We start from the raw sequence: 17,034 nt of genomic DNA on the forward strand, positions 1-17,034 counted from the left end.
AATGATCATTGCAACATGGAAAGAGAGGATTGGTCAATGCTGTAATGTACTTACTCTCATAATGAACATGTTCACTATTATGGCACTCCTTTATCTTCATGTTTATGGTGCATTAGCAGGTGTTTACTTCTCTTCCTGGGAGTTTCTTTTTCTTTTTTTAGGGAAGGGACCACCCATAATTCATCTATGAAGAATATATATATATATATAGGGCCCATTGTAGATGTGTGGGTGCTTTTCAAGTATAAAATGATTTGACTCGTCAGTCCACTCTGTCCTGACACTAACATAGTTGACATTTTCCACCTTTTTGTGCCTCAACTCCATGTGCTAACCTCAAACTAGATTCCACATAGCACATCTACACATAGAATGTTATGGACGATTGTTTATTAAAAAATAAATGGGAGAGTTATTACAGTAACCAATAATTAATATACTCACTGGGTAATCACTGGGTTCAGTTTCAAGTCACATGTTGTTGTTTTTTATGTTTGCAGATTTTATACAGTTTTATATGTTAGAGTTGACCAGAACACACACAGACATAAACTATATTTATTAATTGCTACAATTACATATTCTACAGACAGAAGATATTCTATCCAGGTGACTGTTAACTGTTAATATAGTGAGCACAAAAAAAATGTAAAATTCAAGTTAAATGTATGAATCAGAAAATGAAGTGAATAATGTGAGGGCTGAGAGTCATTTAGTTAATGCTTTGCGTTTAAATTATGCCTAAAATGTGCATTTTACATTATTTTACATATTACATTTTTCAAAAATACATTTTATTGTTTCAGGTCAGCCAAAGCTGAATATGGCAAAGACCTTTCTAGCTAAAAGTTCTCAGCAAGCTATGCGGTTTGAATTATTTCAGCTAGGAAAAGCATTACATGGCTCTGAGTTTCCAGCGAACCACAGTGAGATCCATTGTCTCCAAATGGAGAAAACTTGGAACAGTTCTGAATCTTTCCAGAAGTGTCCAGCCTTACACATCCCAGATAAGGTCAGTGTTCATGATTCCACCATTAGGAAGAAAAAATCAGGGAAAATTAGCATCAATGGGAGAGTTGCGAGGTCAAAAGCATTGCCAACTAAAAGGACCATAAAGGTTCGCCTGGTCTTATAAAATAATGATAATAGTCTATGGACTGCTGAGTTTAAAGTGAGAGACAGAGGTCATGTTACATATGATGTAAAGCTACCATAGTATTCCACAACAAGGAAATTGAACCAGCAGTCAAACATGGTGGTAGTAGTGTGATGGTGAGGGTTTGTGTTGCTGCTCCAACTGCGCCACAACTCATAGAACCATGAACTCTGCTCCAGGAGACTGTCTGCCGATTACTTTGTGGTCTTTTTTTGCATGAGTGATATAGATGTTGGATTATGACGTGCAGAAGTCAAAGTAGGGCTGCAGTGAGCTGATTAGTTTGGTGTTTGGAAATAGGTGAGCTATCTGGGAGAAAAAAGATCAATATGAAGGAGTTAAAAGCTTCTGAAGCTGAGATGGTAGAAAAACTCTGGCTGAAACTCTCCATAAGACAGCTGTTGTCCCTGTTCTTCACCAGTCAAAGCTTTATGGGAGAGCAGCAAAGACAACAAAACCTCAAATACAGGTCACCCAAAGGCATGTGGGACAGTCCAACTTCAACTGGAAAAAGGTTCTTTGGTCTAATGGAGCTTTTTGGCCATCAGACTAGACTCTATAAAACATATTTATTAATATATTTTTAAATTACCCAGTAAAAATCACTTACCACTCATCACTACTATCATATATAGAAGTTGAGTCATTTTTGTTATGTGTAATTATGCTTTGAAGTACAGTGAATTGAAAATCATAGTGCCTCATTTGTATTTCACTGCTGTCCATGAAAACCATGTATCTCCATTTTTGTCTGTTTTGAGTTTTCTCCATGGTTTGAAGCCTGTAGATGCTCTGTACACTTTGTGAATAGATCTGGATGAATGAACCAATAGAAATGCTCTAAGTCTTTATTTTCCATTGTCTTCCATTCAAAGTTAAGGACATTTTTCCTTCTCCTGTAAAGTCACCAATTTAGAGATACATGTTTTTCATTGGACAGCGACTATTTGCAAGATACCCAGTAATACCCACAAACTACTACTGTCATACCCTTTACTCACTCTGTACTTATTATCTCTGATGCCTTACTTAACAGGTGCTTAAATTTATTTAATTTTACTTTCTAGAAATCTGCTTTCACTTTGACATTAAGAATTCTTTTATAAATTATTTTGACCATAAGTTCTATTTATAAAAACAAAAAAACAGGAAAAATGGCACACACCCCCCTCCCCTCATCCTTTGAATCTATCCCCCCCTTGAATTTTGAATTCGGCTACTGTGTACATATGAGTAATTACTTGCTCATCTTGCTTCATCCCACATCTGCTCACTCCTCTATTGGTGGATAAGGATTTTGTCATTGATTTGTTGACCATGACCAGCTCAAAGAACAGCTGTCTCTCAGTGTGTGTTCTCTCAGATTTTCTACAACTGCTCTGTAGTGTTACATCATACACTACAGCCTGACTGCCTTACCCCTGTGTTCCAAATGTGCTACAAGCTACTGGTTTATCCCTCTGGTTGCAGTGCAGTTATGTGGCTGGCCACCAGGAGCTGAGTGAGTCATAGAGAGAGTGCAATAGGGCAGCATGAGAGTTCTGAAGTTACATTATATGAGGCAGGAGTGGTCAGTGAGTTTGTGTGTGTGTGTGTGTGTGTGTGTGTGTGTGAGAGAGAGAGAGATAGAGAAAGAGAGAGAGAGAGAGAGAGAGAGAGAGAGAGTGAGTGAAAGGAGGAGGGTTTGGGGCGGAGGGCTTGTCCTCTCACCGTGACTTTATAAAGAGCCTGGCAGTGAGTGTGAGAGGCAGAGGGCAGAGACGGGCTGAAAGCGTGATAGAGAGAGAGTGAGAGTGAGAGTGAGAGAGAAGGAGAGGAAGGGAAACTCACACAGTCTTGTGTCTGCGAGTGCTGGGGTGCAGAGCTTTGACCTGCGGACGCATTTCACCTTTGGATTAAAACAGCAGGGAGGATTTTGTCCAGACTACAGTAAGGTAGGAGCATTTTTGAGCTATGTTTGAGTTTGTGCACCAACCCCTCCCCTAACTAATGCTGCACACAGGTGCGCTCCACAGGTAACTACAGGTAAGGACAGGTAACTTCATCTTTCTAATCTTCTAAACTTCTCTTTCCATCCTCAGTAATCAAGTCAAATTATGGTGTCAAATTCCAGTGTATTTGTCTCACACACACACACACAGTCATACACGATAAACTAGCAGTGAAATGCTTTGATGACTGTCTGGTAGGCACCACAAAACAACCAGATAAAAAGAAAATGAGAGGCATAAAGCAAACACAGCAGTTTACAAAAAAGCACCATATTAACTGCCAAACATGGTGATGGTAGAGCAGATGGTGTAGGTGTGCTTTGCTGCTTTGTGGCCCGGACGACTTGCCATAACTGACAGGACCATGAATTTAGAATTTAATACACATATCGCCGCTGTCCCACAAAAACCTCAAATCTACAGAAAAGGTTAACAGGAGAAGGAAGAAACCTTCCAACTTTCAATGGAAGTCAATGTGAAATATTTGATTTCATATTTAAGCCATTTTGGAGCATTTCTATTGGTTGGTGCATCAGGAAATGTAATGACACAATGTAAAATACCAGTGCCTGATTCACATTATTCTCATTATGTATATTATCGCCTGTATATCAAAACCCTGTATCTCCAAAATCTCAGTACAGGAGAAGGGGAAAAAAGCCGTCCTAACTTTCAATAGATATTAGTGTAAAAACATTTTTGGCATATTTATTGGCCCATTTGTCATGAAACTCATAATGCCAGGTTTAAATTATGTTAAAAATATAAACATATACAAAAATATAAAAATATAAATTGAGATTGATGGTTTTTGCAGGCCTGCGAAAGCCTTACACAATTATTTATTTGGTTAAAACATTATATTTGGCCAGTTCTACCTGTAAAAACACTATATACTGTTACAATAAATGAAGGGTTGGGTCCAAAATGCAAGTGGCATTTGCCGGTGAATGTCATTGTTGGGATTGGGTTTCGCACACACACATTCATTTCTTAGATACCCACAACTGTTGTAGTTCCTTCCTTTAGCTGTAAAAGACACCATATATAAAGAGGATATGAGTAAATGAACTACTAAGCACGAGTATAGCACATCCGTTTTGCCTGAAAGGAAAGCTCTGGCTTGCTTGGAACACATCCAAAGGATGTTTACTGTTCTTAGTGAGACATGTCATTTGCAGTATTGTGCTCAGTCGGTGCTGACCTTTGGCTTTTGTGATATAATGAGTACAAACGAACCAAATGAGCGGCTCCTAATTCCAAGCTGAAATGTTTGATGTGCACAGCTGGTGGCATCTGACTGTGTGTGGTAGTGAGGTCTGGAGGATAATAAGGTGGAGACTGAGGCTGAATTGGCATTCTGAATGACCATTCAACCATAAACCATATAGAGATATAGCCACCACTTCAGTCTACAGGTGTTGTCCATTAAATTCCCTTTTCTTAAGCTTGGTGGACATGGGTGTTATTAGAAGTGCCTGTAGGAAGGAGACTGTGTTGTGCCGTCTTATCATTACATAAGGAGAACTCTCTAGAAACAGCGTAAGAAGTGCAGTGCTGATGTTGTACCTCATTTGACAGAGATTTGTGCACGAGTGTAACATCATTTAGCGAACATCCATCACTTTTTCAAGGGTTTGTGTGCTTTCTTGAGTTTCTTGAGAACAATTTCTTCATTAGTTACTCCTTTTTCTGTTAGTCAGTGGCCTGTTATACAATATCAGGGTTTCAGTGCTACATTCCCTTCAGCATAGTTTGACATCTTGCCAGTGCTGCGTGAGGATCTGTTGTGTTTAGCTTCTGATTGTCAGTCAGTGCTTGTTTTGGTTTGTTTGCAGTGTGGCGCTCTCAGCCTGATGTGGTGTGTCAGTATAGTGATCAGAGTGCTCAGCAGACAGGCCCCTCGTGAGATGATTAGGGGCTATAATATCAGCCAGTGTCTAGCCCATCTGCCTCACTGGTGTGAGGGGATTTGAGCATGGGTCAGTGGCTTACTTTGGACCGGGAGCAGCTGTGCTCCGGTCACTAATGGGTCAGACATGTGGCTTTTAGCCAAATGATTGCTGCCTTAAAAAGTAGGACAGGCTCCTTGAAGCATGCACCACACTGTACATGGAGGTGCACTGGGATGAATTCATGAAAAAAGACACAAATCACAGATGAATGTTGCACCTGCGATGGACTTTCATTGAAGCCCATGTGTAATTTATGCCATTCTTAGTACCACATCACAGTTCTATTAGAACAAACTGGGCTTGTTGAATCATGGGACACCTTTACCCATCTGAATACTCACATACACTCACAGAGCTCAATGAGCAGATTTTCAGATATTATTTATAAGGCTTAATTGATTAATGCAGTATTCTTTGTTATCAATTTAGGGATTGCCAGCATCACTATAATGATTAATAAATGACATATGGGGAAGCCCCACTTTACTTCCAGTGATCAGTGTGTTCTTTATGGCTGCTGACACACTAAACAGGCCCAGAAATGTCAGTGGACAGCTTTCGGGGCAGCGTTAACTGTTCCAGTAGATTGTGTCAGTGGGATCAACACAACCCTTTGAGGTCTTTGGCTTCTGATAGGATTAATGATCCTGTTCACAGAGTGAAGATGACAAACTGTCTATTCCCTTTAGACCCTCTTCTCCACCTCATTGACTTTACTTCACTTGCACAGAGAGAGAGAGAGAGAGAGAGAGAGAGAGAGAGAGAGAGAGAGAGGGAGAGAGAGAGAGGGAGAGAGAATAATGCCTGAAAGAAAGAAAAAAAGAAGGGTGGGGGGGAAAGACAGAGGGGGGAAAAGAATAAAGAAACACAGTGGAAAGAGATAGTCTGTATGGACAAAAGTATTGGGACACCTGCTCATTCATTGTTTCTCCTGAAATCAAGGGTAATAAAAAAAAGAGTTGATCCTGCTTTTGTTCAAAGTAACTGTCTCTACTCTCCAGGAAATACGTTTTACTAGTTTTTGGAGCATTGCTGTGAGGATTTGATTGCATCTGGCAACAAGAGTTAGTGAGATCACCCCACATCACCTCATCCCCAACTTTCCATCTAATCCAAAAAGTATTGAATAGAGCACCAACCATCATTCCAGACAACACAATTCCACTGCTCCACAGCTCAACGCTGGGGGCTTTGTACCCCTCTAGCAAACGCCTGGCATGAGACATGATGCCAATAGGTTCATGTTGGCAGTACTTCTCTACAGGAACTAGACAATCTGTATGTGTGTGTGCATTTGCACATCTGTGTCAGCAATGGGTGTAACTTCGAGCAGCTGAGTGTATTCATTTGAAGGGGTGTCCACAAACATTTGGACACATTGTACATTGTAGAAAACGAGTAAGACAGAGCAAGAGATTGAGAGAGAGAGAGAGAAGTAGAAGAATGCATGAAAGAGAACGAGAGAGTGCGAGAGTACTGTGCCGGCCAACTAAAGGCACAGTCATGCAGAAAAATGAACAGCAATGGACTTTTTCTCTAGAGCTGCTTTCCCAGTGTTCTGGGCAGAAAAGCTGAAGAGCTATTGTGTTTGGTGGATGACAGGCTGGTGAATTGATTGGTTAATTAATGACACTATTTACGTAAGTCACTCACTGCCCCTCATGCCTTTGTAAGGAGTCTTTGTTGGTAACCTGAGAGAACAGCAGGTGCTTGAAAAGCAATCACGTGTGGCCCTTAGCCATTGTTTCCAGACCGAGAAGAAAAGAGGGAAAGTGAGCAGCAGCAGTTCATGCTCCTAACAAGCAAAGGTTAAGAGGAGACTGTACAATACCCCACACAGAAGCCCGTACAGTCCAAAGACCACAAAGGCCATGCTGCAGGGACCCTGAGCGTTCCCTGTTCAGTGGGAATTTTAATGAGTGTGTCTCACGTGAACCTATTGGCATCATGTCAAATGCCAACCGTGGGCTGGAGGGGTTTAAAGCCCCCCAGCATTGAGCTGTGGAGCAGTGGAACTGTGTTCTCTGGAATGATAGTTGGTGCTTCGTCCAATTCTTTTGGGATGCGTTGGGGATGAGATGTGTGTGTGAGGGGGGGTGATCATCCAACATCTTGAGCTCACTGCATTCGTTCTTGTCGCTGAATGCAACCAAATCCTTATAGCAATGCTTGAACATCTATTAGAAAGCCTACCATGGACAACTGTAAAGAAAGATTAAACTCCAACAAAAGCAAAATTAGATTTTGACACCCTTGATTTTGGAAGAAACAATGAATGAGTGTCCCAATACTTTTGTCCAAATAGTGTATGTGTGTGACAGATCATACTGTTTGGGCAGATCAGCTATAGTGTTTAGCGTTGAGCTCAGTAGTGCAGCATTGGAACATTGTTTGGGAACATTTTGAAATGGTGGTCCAACCTGCCCAGAAAAGATGGTGGTTGCGGGCGGAGCAGGGATGATTATATTGCATCCTGTGTAATGTTGAATAATTTTGAGGACAGTTTGAGACTTCTCATGTCTCGTGACATTTTGCTGCTGTTTGGGTTTGACAGCAGGAAGGGACTGCTTCCGCTACACTGATAACTTTAGGCCACATCATGTTGATAATGGCAAGCTGCCCCTCCTTATGTCAGCTACTGTGCACTTTCATGCCCCATTTAGATCAATGACCACTCCTTCTCCTTTCTGGGCCACTTGCTGTTTTACTGCAGTGTTTTGTTGGCTAATCCATCTTGTTTTGTCGCTTCTGTCAAAGCGCTGCACTGTGAGAAGGAACCCGTGGTCATTTTAAACTATGATATAGTACAGGTTAGGCCTGGCTCCTCGAAAAGGGTTTAATGATCACGGATTAAAATAGAGGAGTCAGCATAATAATGGAAGTATGCGAGTAACTGTGGAAACAGTTGGTAATGCTATTGGTGGTGCAGTTTCGTTCTCCATGTGTATGAAAGAATCACACTGTTTCTCAAGGAGGGTGAAAGCTCAAGGTTGGCAGAATCCATGTGAAACACTAAACTGGAGGCCATTCTAAACTACTTCAGTGTTTCCACTGCTCTGAACACCATGTCCACAGACATTCTTGTAAAGCAGGTTCTCTCTGACGTAAGCCCTCATTTTGACCTATGGCAATTCTATGAGTTGGGCAGCATGAAGAAAGCATGCACACATGACTGGTCATTATTGTTAGATTTCCTGGAAAACAATTCATCATGAATTGAAAGATGGAGCTCAGAGTGGGCAGGGATTTTAGTTGAGTCATAGGGCCGTGACTTTGGTCCAGAGAAATCATCTAGGCTAGCAGGAATCAAGACATTGTTGTTATCCAATAGGTAACACTACGCTCTTATCCAGAGTGATCTACAATTAAATCATGTTTCAGAGGTGAAGGTTGCGTTAGCAGTCTTACCTAAATTCAGAGTCAGTTGAAAGATGTGCAAATGCACACACACAGTCTGCCTAGTCCCTATAGGGAAGTATTACTAATAGAATATGAGTCTGTTGGTACCATGCCTAATGCCAGGTGTGGGCTAGAGGGGTATAAAGCACCCCAGTATTGAGCTGTGAACCATCTGGAATGATAGTTGCTGCTCCATCCAATACTTTTGGAATGAGGTGGGGTGGTGATCATCCAACATCCTGACATAATTAACACTCTTGTTGCTGAATGCAATCAAATCCTCAAAGCAATGTTTCAAAATCTAGTAGAAAGCTTTCTTCCCTGGACACTAGAGACAGTTACTCCAACAAAAGCAGGATGCAGTCTTTTTATTGATTTTATATGATTTCAGAAGAAACAATGAATGAGCAGGTGTCCCAATACTTTTACTATGTCATGTACACTCTTGAAAATAAAGGTGCTACAAACGATTCTATGAGCCATAAAGTCAGCTTCTGTGCACTCACTTGTCTCTATTACTGGCAGATCTTTTATGGAACCAAAAGAGGTTCTTCTATGAACGAACCATTTATAGCACTTATATTTTCGAGAGCGTAGGCTAGCCAGTAAACTGTAAATGGCTACAGACATAAACTGATGAGCAGCCTGACAAATAAAAATAGGGATGTGATTAATGATTGTTTATTGGTGCTGCAGAGTCTTAGTCACTCTTTTCAGTCTCTGTGGCATTTGTGCATTCAGACCCAGTCTGAATGGCCAGCAAAAAAGACCATGATGAACTTGTGTTTATTACATCTGTTTATGTTATGGGTTTTTGGCTGAGAGAGCAGAGCTTAGAGTTTTAGTTGACTTCAGAAGCTGGACAGAAATAAATGTGCAGAATGAAGAGGCCTGTAGCTCTGCATCACTCTGTCAACGGCCAGCCAGTCGTACAGCTAGCCAGTACATCAGCACAATTATGACTTACTAATAGGAACAACTGTGTTAATGTACTATAGCTAATTCCTGTGCAAATGATACACACGCACAGCTGATGAGGTCAATCCAGTCGTGTCAGCACAGTAACTGACCCTGCCTCTGTCCTTCACTTCTACAAATCATATTCCCTTCAAATCTGATCCACTTATATGTTTTGTGTTTGAGCATGACGAGGCATAAATGGTCTAATATGATTTTCCAAAATGGCCGTGCTTAATTATATTTGTGTATTGATTTCTCTCTGACAGGCGAGCGATGATGAGGCTGATGCTGGCAGTCAGTGCAGTGCTCCTCCTGCTGGTGGAGGGAAGTGTGGCGGCGGGAAGACTGTCCCGCACCCGAAGGGAGCTGGCCAGCCCGCTGCATGTGGGGGGCATCAGGGACCCGTATGGCTCCTATTGCGAGCGGAGAGGTGGCTGCTGTGAGGGCCGGAATGACCAGTGCATCATGCCTTACCTGGACACCATTTGCTACTGTGACCTCTTTTGCAACCGTACCATTTCTGACTGCTGCCCGGACTTCTGGGGCCACTGTCTGGGAGTGCGTCCTCCACACACAGGTAAATGGAAATTACTGCAGCTCTGCAAAAGGGCTCATTCATGGAAAAGCAATCAATATATAGCCACTAAAGCACTGTATCATAGATGACTACTGGTGAAAAGTGAATAGCTTTGGCTAACCTTAAAAGGTTCTTCCTTGCTATTACTAACATGGTTCTTTGTGGAGGTAAACGTTCTCCTGTTTTTAAAAAAAGTTTAAAAAAAAAAAAGGTTCCATGGTTTTGGAACATCTCACTGCATCATACTGCAATTGATTGGGATTACATAATGGAGAGATATCAGTTCATAATGTTGTGCTATCAGGTCAGACTATAGATAACGGTATAGTTAAAGGTATAGGCTTGGATACCACAACAAATATGGCTATATGGCTACAAATATGCTAAGTTTAGTTTGATTACATGATACTACGCCCAGTCCATCCAGCCCTCAAGAAACTTTAATTGTTTTATTTGCTCATAGACATGAGGAGGAAAACTGCTAACACTACATTCACCTCTGTAACACAATTATACCATAAACTACTCTGGATAAGAGTGTAGTGCAGAGTAGTGGATAACAATACCACCTTTCTAATGGCAGAGTAGGTGCAAATTCCCTGGCCAGGAAATCACACCATGTTACACCAACGCTTGTATACAAAATACATTTCATTTAACCCCATCACACTCCAAGGCTTATTATACAACATGATTCATCATTTTGGAACTACTGGGATTCTGTACAAACTGGTGGGGCCATAGACTTTGTTAGGGGTTCGAATTTTGTCTAACTTGGTCATGATAGGTCAATTAAACCTCTGCTTGGGGTTTAGCAGGTGTCCTTACTTTTACATTTATGACATTTGGCTGATGTGCTTATCCAGAGTGACTTCATTAGAATCAATTGATTAATGTTACACAGGTTGGTGAATGTAAGTGTAGGACTCTTTTTGGTGTAGCATGGTGTGATTTTCTGGCCAGGGAATTAGACCCTGCCCTGCCATTAGAAAGGTGGTATTGTTATCCACTACTCTGCACTACGCTCTTATCCTATTTCAGTGTTCTCATCGCTCTGAACACCATGTCCACAGACATTCTTGCAAAGCAGGTTCTCTGACGTGAGCCCTCATTTTAACCTATAGTCATTCTGTGAGTTGAGCTGCATAAAGAAAGCATGCACACATAACTGGTCAATGCTGTTAGATTTCCTGGAAAGACATGAAAGTCAACATAAATTGAAACATGGAGCTCAAAGGGAGCGGGGATATCAGTGGAATCATAGGGCTGTAACCTTGGTCCAGAGATTTTATCTATGCTAGCAGAGTTGTTATCCACCACGCAACACTAAGCTCCTATCCAGAATGACCTACAGTTTTCAGGTTACAGAGGTGAATATGGCGTTAACAGTCTTACTCAAGGACTCTTACTTGTATAACACTCCGAGGCTTATTACACACTATGGTGTATTACTCAGTAACTACTGGAACTTCTGTATAAACTGGTGGGGCATTCTTTGGTGATAGGAGTTTGTAATAACACTTTCAGCCCCACTGGCGATCCATAGGCTTTATTAGAGGTTAGGTGAATGTGGCATTAACAGTCTTACCCTAGGATCCTCACTGGTATAGAGTGGTGGTCTTCCACATGGAAGGTGGTGGTGTCCACTACGCTAATGAAACCGAGTTAAACTTTTACATCCCCAACCTCAGATCCAAAGCAAGATATGATCAGAATCTCCTCTCCTACTGAAAGTACCTTCAGTCATTCACGTGGAAAGAGAGGCAATCAAATCGATTGCTGTGTTGCTTCGTTGCTTTGTCGCTTTCTCCACTGAAACAGCTGAGCTGTAATCTGGTAGCAAATCAGAGTAACACGCATTCCTGCCCCTGTTAAACTTTAGCCCGTGTCTTTTCCTGAAGGGCCTCTATTGTAGTCAGAGTGCTGTGGCTGTGAGGTGTTAAAAGTGCCGGGCTTTACCTGAGAATGAGGAAAGAACAGTGGACGTTTTATGAACACAGGCTGGCCGGGGGCAGGATAGAGGGAGGGATGAATGGAGGTCAGCAGAAAGAATGTGTGTAATGCAGAGAGAGAGAGAGGGAGAGTGACCGAGAGAGTGTTGGAGGGGGGAATGGGGCAGGAAAGGGCCGACAGGGATCAGAGCAGGTATGCATGCACGTGCTGGACCAGGCGTGTGTTTGCTGAAGGAGGGGCAGTCATGTCCACAGGTGTTCTGCAGCCTGCGGCCGCCCGGCTCCCTCACACTACTTGCATGGACACACACATACACACTCACCTAAGTCTATGACCAAAGCATTAACCAAAATCTGTGATCCAGCAGGTGCCACACATTTGCTCATATACTATTATTGATTACAGTATTAGTAATATTAATATTGTTAAGCCATATATTATCTAGTCATTTTCATGGATTACTTTCTAGTATGCATATTTTCATAGAGATTATATTTGTTATTGAATTATTTTTATTGGTAGTTATTTACTATTTATGAATTAAAATTTTATATTAATATTATTAACAGAATTACTAATACTGCTACTAATAATAATAATTATAACAGGGAGGCATGGTGACAGCTCCAGGTGCCACACATGGTAGGCGAATTGGCTTGGCTAAATTGCCCTTAGCTGCGAGTGTGTGAGTAAATGGTACAGTGAGGTGTCCTGTGATGGACTGGCCCCCATAGCAACCACTGGATACCATAGCAACCACATAGCAACACCATGGCAACCACATAGCAACACCATGGCAACCACTTAACAACCACCTAGTGACACCGTAGGAACCACCTGGAATACCATACCAACCACATAGCAACATGTAGCAACCACATAGCAATAGCCTGAAAGGTGGAACCATTCTACATTTCCCTTTTTAGCAGATGCACTTTTCTAGTTATTGATCTATTATCTGTTAATATATATATCTTTAATATTTATCTATAGCTTTATAGTACAGTACATCACTCTCATAGTGACTCTACTATCTCAGGCCCTTTAATGCATCTTTATTTGTTCAGATGTTTTCTCAGAAAGTGAGAGGCAGAGCAAACAACAGTCCTCATTAGACTCACTGCAGTGTTAGTGGGAGTAGTGATGGCAGTCATTAGTGACAGTTGAGGAGTGAAAAGTGGAGTCTTCATTACTGCCTGTGGGAGGGAATGCAGTGAGAAACGAGAGGCGTGTAGTGTGTGGGCAGCTCATGGCACTGCCCACTCGCGTCCAGTGTAGCTCTACCGCTCAGTGTAGTTCTAATCTAGCCTGTTAAGGCATGACGAGAGCAGGGTCCCTGGGGAAAATTAAAGGAGACCCAAGCCAACATTCCAGCACCAGATTACTGAGGCTCAGGGGAGTTTCAGCCTTTAGATGTGAAGCAAGTGTTTCTGTTAACCCCATCAGCACTGAATGCAGGGGTGCCATAGAGTGGTCGACTGGTATTAATTGAGCAATTTATGAACAGGTATAGTGAAGAATCCAGTTCCTTTAAACACCAACAACAATGTACTTCATTAGTGTAGAAGTACCTCAAATGATACTAAATCCACAGATACCTGCTACTTTAGTTGGGACAGCATAGTGGATAACTGCACTCCACTGCATTCAAAGTTCAATTGCTAACCCAGGAAAGCGCATCATGTTGTACAAATTAGAGCCCTTAGGCCACCTCTATTTGCCCACCTCTGTAATATGACTACTGATGGTAAACTGCTCAGAATAAGACCATCTGCCAAAGGCCTTAAATATACATTTCTTGCACAGCCTTTTTTCTGCAGCCATTAATATTCTCTATTATTATTACCACTGTTCTTCTTCTACGTTTATTATTATTATTATTATTATTATTATTATTATTGCACAAATATGTCATCTCTGTGAGGCCAAAGCCTTGTATCTTTTAAATGGCAACTGTACAGGAGAATCGTTAATGGCAATCCTATTTCAGTTGTCATGAACTTGAACATAAAATGTTATAGCACCACCTACACACTGGAGGGCTTTTACGCGTCAGCCGAAGCGTAACAGCAGAGAGTGTGTGAGCTTGTAAGCTTGTGAAGTTGGGTATTACTTCACACATCCCTCACAGGCTTGGTTTTGCTGAAGGTATACCTGGGCCTCAAGGTTAAGACTACCTGAACTACGACAGCCGGATGTATGTGTCGCTGGCCCCTATTAGCAGGCTTCTAACAAAATACTTTTCGCTTGAGTAGTAAAGGACCACTCCACTAGTTGTTAGTAAGAATGAGTCACGTGACCTATTCCAGTATGTACATTAACTGGGGATATTTCGACACAAATAGCAAATAAATGTGTGACTCACTCTCTCAGTTTCCTGAGAATCTGACAGGTGTGGTGGTAATTGGTGTGTGTACCTCAGACTTACTGTATATTGCCGTCTCTTGGTTTCAGGTATTTGCGAAAGAAACGGCCACAGGTTCCGTTCAGGTGCCACCTACAAAGAAAACTGCAATTTATGGTAAGAATAAACTATGTATGCACACACACACACACACACACACACACACACACACACACATTATTATATCATTACACAATTCATTCCCATTACACAATTCATTCTGTATATTACATTATATTAATGTAATTACTGCACTGCAATCACTTTTTCTAGAACTTTTTATTTCTATAATTGGGTCTATCTATCACACCTTTTCTCTTCCTCCAAACAGTGAATCATACTGCATGCTCTGGCATCTAATAATGCCACCATGGAGCGGGGGGCATTGTTAAGTACTTTATAGTGTATTTTGCAGGATTTATCCCCAGACCACAAAAGCTTACTGAGACTGAAAGTGGAAAGGCTTGCATTCCTCAACTCTCTGTCCCTCCTTCTCTCTCTCTCTCTCTCTCTCTCTCTCTCTCTCTCGCTCTCTCTCTGCGTCACTTCATTAATTGTGTGGACAGTACAAACCCATTGCACGTCAGTCAGTCACGTACAGTACACATGCGGCATGTTTATCATCCTTTCTACTCTCCTCTCTGCCTTTCATGAGCCCCTCACTTATGCTATGAGCTAAATCGCTAAGCCGAAAATCAGTCTAATCCTAGTCCAGCGATAGCCATAACAGTAGCACAACACCTATTTCTGTAGAACCTGTGGTATTTTACATAGTTTGGCTGATAAGAAATATAGCCTGCATTTATTTTTGAGAAAAAAAAAAAACTTCAAATATGTTCTTTCAACTTTACAAAAGCTCTTTGCACTCCTACATCTCACTGCTCCCCCCCCCCCACACACACACACACAGGTTTCAATTAATCCCCTTCTGCTACACTAATTTTTAAAGTTTACTTCAAAGTTCATTCTCATTCTCTCTCGTACATGCTCGCTCACTGGTTCTACATACACTCTCTCTTCTGTCTTTCTCTCTCTCTCTCTCTCTCTCTCTCTCTCTCTCTCTCTCTCTCTCCAAGACCTTAAGTTTCCAGCTACTCGCATCAGGATTAATGTACGCTCTTAATGTGGTTCATTTTATAGAAATTTAAGACATTAAAAAAAAAAGGAAAAGAACACACCACACGACCTGACAGTTGTGCCACAGCTACCTTTTAAAACTTCACAAAGGCAGTAGGTGAAGCTACTGGTATAATCTGAAGGCCGTGATGAATGCCCTGTTTTGTGATTTAGGCAGCTAAGAGTCTTATTTCTCAGTTATTTGAAATTTCCATGTTTCACTTTATCTTTTACTGGACAGTGTGGTCAGTTGTAGAGTGTGAATGAGGGGCTACTGCTGGTTCTGTGTACATTCTGAAGCTCTGGTAAATGCCCGGCTCCCTCTGTAAGCCTCCCGCCGAGCAGCAGAGCGTAAATGGAAGATAATTGGTCCAGAGTTCTTCACCTCTTTCCAGCAAAACTGTTTTCAACTCTGTGCTTTGATCTTTACTGCACACAAGCTTACTCATCACTTCGCAAGAAGTACTCTCCATCTCCATCAACCTCTCGTCTTCTGACTCACACTCGCTCACTGAGGTGTGTTATTGCTGTGGTCATTACCCATAATTCTCGGTTTCTTTTCAGACGAGTGTACAGGGTGGGGTAGGCGGTCTTATCTGCCTTAACGCGATCTTTGCTCTTTATGTGCAATACGTATAGTGGATGTATGTAAGGAGTGGGAGCGGAGAGCTGATGGGTTCCTGGGCAGAATTCCTTTCTCATGTGCCAGAGCTATTTCACACCTAAGTGGCAGGAGCCAACAGGAACCAGCAGGCCAGTGTGGCGGCTGTCTGTGCCTGCCTGGGTTGTTATGTGTGTTCTTACACAACTCTTGTTTGTGCTTAAATGAGCTTGAGCAGACAAACATTGGGGACAGCTTCTTTAACCACCTACACTACTCAGATCCATAAAGTTTGAGCACCCTTGTCACCCTTGCCAATCTCCAAAAGGCATACACCTTACCAAGGTCTCAGACCTTAATTAGCTTGTTGGGGCCATGGATTGTAAAGGCCAGGTGATGCACATTTCAAAGCTCCTCAAACCTTCCTCAAATCCCAACGATTAGTATGCCATGTTTTTTTCTAAGCAGCTGCCTAGTACTCTGACAATGCAAATAAGCGATGCCCACAAAACAGGAGAAGGCTATAGGAAGCTCTATGCTGGTGGCATTAGCTTGGTGCAAAGGCAAAAACATGTAAGTAACAGTTTGCTGTATTAGGGTCCTATACACTGCTACATAATGCTGAAAAGACCCACAGAATCAGTGCCACTGAGGGCAAAAACAGCCTCTCTCTTTGGAGAACTGTTAAGCACACAGGTTTCTGCTGACTGTAGCTGGGATGTTGCCACCAAAAATATAATAAAACAGCTAAACTGTGGAAACACCTCCTGTCAACTAATGAAGATAAAATAGAACATTTTGGGTCAGTAAGGTATATTTAGAGAAAAAAGGTACATGATTTTCATGAAAATAACACTTCTACAGCTGTTAACCATGTGGCTAGATCGATCATGCTTTAGGGTTGTGTTGCAGCTAGTGGCAC

General features: G+C 41.8%; 1 protein-coding gene across 1 annotated transcript in view; it reads left to right on the forward strand.

Annotated features, from left to right (window-relative positions):
- The first annotated feature begins 2,836 nt into the window (after window positions 1–2,836).
- tinagl1 (tubulointerstitial nephritis antigen-like 1) overlaps window positions 2,837–17,034 on the forward strand; it is a 36,786-nt gene continuing 22,588 nt past the window's right edge. Inside the window, exons 1-3 of the mRNA XM_072676136.1 lie at window positions 2,837–3,090; window positions 9,728–10,038; window positions 14,446–14,512. Of these exons, the coding sequence (XP_072532237.1) occupies window positions 9,735–10,038; window positions 14,446–14,512 (371 nt within the window). The 5' untranslated portion in view covers window positions 2,837–3,090; window positions 9,728–9,734. The remainder of the gene's footprint in view (window positions 3,091–9,727; window positions 10,039–14,445; window positions 14,513–17,034) is intronic.

The sequence above is a fragment of the Salminus brasiliensis genome, chromosome 3 (assembly GCF_030463535.1).
Source record: "Salminus brasiliensis chromosome 3, fSalBra1.hap2, whole genome shotgun sequence".
In the NCBI taxonomy this organism is placed as follows: Eukaryota; Metazoa; Chordata; class Actinopteri; order Characiformes; family Bryconidae; genus Salminus; species Salminus brasiliensis.